Source organism: Austrofundulus limnaeus, unplaced genomic scaffold (assembly GCF_001266775.1).
Source record: "Austrofundulus limnaeus strain Quisiro unplaced genomic scaffold, Austrofundulus_limnaeus-1.0 Scaffold412, whole genome shotgun sequence".
In the NCBI taxonomy this organism is placed as follows: Eukaryota; Metazoa; Chordata; class Actinopteri; order Cyprinodontiformes; family Rivulidae; genus Austrofundulus; species Austrofundulus limnaeus.
This window is the reverse complement of record NW_013952814.1, coordinates 6,105-10,970: the sequence shown is the minus strand read 5'-3', so window position 1 is coordinate 10,970 and position 4,866 is coordinate 6,105. Positions and strand designations below refer to the sequence as shown.

The window sequence follows — 4,866 nt, the reverse complement described above, 5'->3', positions numbered from 1 at the left end:
GTTGTTGGAGATATGTGAATCTGCACCATCGTAAGTCACTTTTTGTAATAGTATAAAGGAGAGAGTTTTATATTGTGTGCTTTGACTTTAGTTTTATGTTTTGTTTTTCCTCCCCTGTACGGAGAGAAAGAGGAGAGAGTTCTTTGAATAAAGGGAGACGAGTTCCCTTGCTCCAAAGTTATTTAAGTCTGTGGTTCTCTCAGTGTGCAGGTTTCCAGCCCTCAGCTCGCACGTTACAGGGAGTACTAATTGAAGGAGGTTAAAAAAATTGATCCTTTTTGTTAGAGCATCACTTTTCTGTTTCTCTGTCAGGAGTTAAGTAAGGATTTTATCTTTTCTTTTTTTTTCTAGGCAAATATATGGTTAAGTAGATAGTTTTGTTTGACAATACTTTAAATTAAATCAAACTAGCAACACATTATGTTCTGTTTTATTTAAAGAAGTGAGGAGTAGGGAGATGAAAAATTGTTTTTTGATACTTAGACTGGATGAGTAGATCTCGGCAAACTGCCAACTTCAAAAGTAGCTCTTGGTTCAAAAAAGGTTGGGCACCCCTGCTCTGGAGACATTAATACAACTTTGAAGCTCTTGCAGGCCGCACAAAATGCAGTGGTGGGCCACATTTGACTTGTTGGCCTTGGATTTGACACATATAAATGAAACCTTTGATTTCCAGACATTTTCACTGGCACTGCAGAGTTCAATATACACAGGTCTTCTGTGAATTTGAGTTAGTAAAGATCTAATTAGACCGCTCACCCTTTGACCTAGAAATTTCACTGAGAAACAGAAAACTGAAATATTTTTAGATGTTTCCCAGTAAAAAGGCTTTAAACTGGGATRGACACAGTTTAAATTCCATTTTGGATTTAAGCTCTAAGCAAGTGGTTCTTAAAGATAAACAAGAAGAAACAACTTCTTACTGTTCTCAACTTGATGTGTCTCCGGTAGAATTCCTCCCCAGATGGTCTGGTGTCCATTCTGAAGAGGAGGCGAGCGTCTCTGGATGGACTGCCTCCCCCTAGCACCATCGCAGATCAACAGATCTCCAAACGTAAAGTTCGATTCAGTGAGCCTGAGGATGGCATTGAGCAAGGTGCAGTGCAACAAGCATAGATCTGATTAGAACCAATCCGGAACAGATGTTGAAATGTTTCATACGATCAAAGTGTTTAATTACCATGATGCTCCTAACATTTATCCATGTCCTCCATGTAGACGAGGTGGGAGGAGACTCGTGTCTCATCCTGCTGCTGCTGTGCCTGGTGACTGTGGTGATCAGCATTGGTGGGACGACACTCTACTGCACTCTGGTGGGCTCTTACTCCAACATCTGCACTGACTTCTCTCACAATGTCGACTTCTATGTGTCAAATGTGCGAGACTTCTTTGAAGGGCTTGGGCAGTGGCTACCCCTCTGGACTTAGACCCTCCACCTGCAGACTGCTTCAGGGACAGAGACTTCAATTATGTGTCAACATGAAGCCAATGGGACCTTCATTACCAGCTTCTGTCCTCAGAGTTTAAATTTCTACTTGACTTGTATAAAAACAAGTCTCTAAAAGTCTCCAGCTGGACTGAGTATGTTTGTAACTGAAGACATGCTTGAAGAAACACCGAACTGTGAAAGTTGCCAGAATTTACGTCTTCATGTACAGATGTACATGTGTTGTAAAAATCCTGCAAAAAMCCCCCAAAAGAAACCATAAACCTCTTTTCAGCTGTCTCTGGTCCAGATACCACTCAAGAGGGCTAATATCTCTCAGATACCGTGTGTACATTAAAACAGAAGTAGTCCATCAGACTAGTCTTTGTTCCCAGCAGACTTGTAGTGTTTATAACTGTTGATACGTTTGGGAGATTTTGGTAAAAGCTGCTGTTATAAACAACAGAATCAAATTTGACACGATTTTCTTAAAATGTCAAATGACTCAAAGAATAATGTTTGAAAGCTGTTTTTAATTTTGAACCTATTATTTTGGTTTGCTCAGTTTAAATCCATCAACACTTTCTCTTCCGTGGTCGCGTGAAACAAATAATCCAGGACTAAAACCCAGAACATCCCTCTCCCAAGATGTTTTCAAACCATTGAGAATAAAGTAACCCCTCCAAAAAGGTCTGTGTCTACCCAAGGTTGTCCCCTTATTGGTACATGCCCAGAAGGCCACTTCTATCCAGGATCTTGTTCTTTTTAGGGGTTATGATGAAAGATTAGGGTTGGAAAGTTGACAGACAAGTAAAATAAGAGCTTTGCTTTTCAGCTCAGCTTATTCTACATCATGACAGACCGAAGCAGCATAATGTCCTCAATACTTGATCCACCTTCCGCTCCATCATCACGTGAACAAAACTCCCAGGTACCTGAGAGAACTTTACTGGTTGGAAGCATTACGTCAGACACAGTAGCTGRCACTCATCCTGGCCACTTCACACTCAGCTTTGAACCCCCTGCCACAGTGTATGCTGAAGATTATAGTTTGAAGACACCAACAGAACCAGATCATCTGCAAAAAGCAGAAACGAAACCTTGCGGTCCCAAAACCAGAAACCCTGCTCTTCTCAACTGCACCTTGAGCAATTTAAGTCTCTAAAATATGCAAAGTTTTACATTTTATAAAGGAAGAAGACAAAATTTGAGTCTTTTGAATAAACACACTCCACTTGATCCTTTTTTCTAAAAGGGATGGTTTTAGAACATCGTGTCTCTACAGATGGTCCTTATCAACATTCCTCTTAAAATCTTACAGGTAGTATCATTGGACTATGACTTTTGGAGACATAATTTGTGAGGAACACACAGGCTTTCACTTGGAATCACACTGAACACCACTTTAGAGAAAATATCTGATATTTGGACCTAAATTAGCTGGAAATTGAATAACAAAAAGTAAATAGTGTGTAAATGAAGTGTTAAAGCACAACAACTCTGACTGTTGTGTGACAAAAGTTGTCTCACAAAGTTTCCCTACATGTTTAAAACAATAGACACAAGAGTGGGGCCCTCTGACTCATGTGAGGAATTTAAAAAGCTTTGTGAACRTTTCAAGACGTTTTGGAAACTACCTCGTAAAACTTTGATCAAATTTTGCAGTCCAGTGAGATATGGGTTTAACACGAGCAGTTCAGACAGAAGATTCCTGCTGCCCTAATGAAGACTGGCACATCATTTATGACTTCTATGAATGAAAGCTAGAGGATTTCTGGTTGTTATAAAATGATAGTCTCAAAGTGGCTACATTGTGATCCATTTGTCTACTCAATGTTGTCATGTTCATTCCTCTGCTAAATCAAAATGCCTGTTCAGGATTTACGAATGCATCTTTTTCCCCATCATGCACACAGAAGAATAATTAGTTCAAAATAAGGAAGATGTGCTTGGATCAGATTACAGAGTGCATTTTTTCAGTCAAAATGTTAAAAATGAATTATGACTTTATGCTCAATCAACTTTTTCTGCCATTTTTTCTGCTTGTAAAATTCAAACGTGTGCACAGTGACAGATTCTTACCTTTGTGTCATCACCATGGATGTTGTTGTTTTTTTGTCAATAGGTTTTGCAATTTGCAGCTCAATTGTGTTCCAGTATTTATGTTAAAGTGTGTTTATCAGAACAAAAATAATAAAAAAAATTAAAAAGCACATGGAAAGTTGAGTTAAAAATTGCTCTGATCCTATGTTTACATCAGAATCATGTGCACAAAAAATGACTCGCAAGAGAGCAGACAACTTGAGYGGGGGATGGGGGGGCTTAGGTCARATAACACATAGGGAGGAGGTAAGATGGGGCGGGATCAGAGGAGTAGRTGACGTTGAGGGAGGAGGGTCCATGCTAGGACCCAACCCTGGCCCCGTCCAGAGTCCAGAGTCACATGATGTTATTGTCTCCTGTTCRTTTAGCCAGAGTTCAGAGTTTCTCTTCCTCGGCCTTGGGTCCGGAGCCAGGACCAGCACAGGTGAAGGAGGGGATCAAGTCTTTGTTGATATTCCATCCCAGGGAGTTTCAGATAACACGCCCATCAAGTCCATTTCGCTGGGAGCCAATAGACAAGCCAATCTGTTTTGGATCAAAGCAGCCTTAAAATTTTCTGGTGCTTTTAAATATCTTAACTGCATCTCTGAAGTGGCGAAAAAAAGAAAAAAAAGAAAAACCAATCAGCCAAATTTGGGGTCCTCCCCACCTCTCACTGACTGAAGCTTCATCCAGGTGTTATCCTTACATACCAGAGGCTCACTGCTGAGCTGTGATCCTCGCTAGAATCACATSCAGTTTGCGAATTACTTTCCCCAGCTGAGAGTGTGTGCTACCAGCCTGGCAGAATCCTTCAAGTGCGCCCAACAGCTTCTCAAAGGCCCGAACAGCTGTCAGGGTCACTTTCACTTTTCGATAAACCTGGAACCCTCCTCCACCGATCAGCAGGAATCCAGTTATCATAAATCCAAATAAATATATAAATCTTCCACGTCCTTGATGAAAAGTGGTGTCAGGCACATCAGCTTCCAGCCCTTGAACTGCTGACACGGCCGGCAGCTACTGTTCCACCCAGACAGCTATGTTCCCCTCATTCCATCATAATGTGGAAAAAATAGTGTCAATTGCGTTCAGAGAACATTTGACCAAATCCATAATACCTTTTGTTTTGGATGGTAGGTGATAAAAAGCTTGAAGAGCAAAAGCAGCAAAGCAGGGAAGTGGGGGTGGGGGGCAGGTTCAGGAGAAAGCGAAAGCATGTCCTGCTCTGAAGGCCAAGCAGAAAAATGAAAAATGTATAATACTGTATAATACTAATGTAAAATGCACAAATACTAAATGTTAAAAAGTTATAAATCACCATACTTTTACATCTGTCTGTTTTTAAACTATAAATA

The 4,866-nt window shown here is 40.5% G+C and overlaps 1 protein-coding gene across 1 annotated transcript in view; it reads left to right on the top strand.

The window, feature by feature from the left end:
* The window catches only part of LOC106528908 (consortin), a gene marked incomplete at its 5' end in the record, with an annotated part of 33,819 nt that extends 30,180 nt beyond the window's left edge, over nt 1–3,639 (top strand). Inside the window, 2 exon segments of the mRNA XM_014024192.1 lie at nt 952–1,096; nt 1,219–3,639. Coding sequence (XP_013879646.1) covers nt 952–1,096; nt 1,219–1,427 — 354 coding nt within the window. The 3' untranslated portion in view covers nt 1,428–3,639.
* Between the last annotated feature and the right edge of the window lie 1,227 nt (nt 3,640–4,866).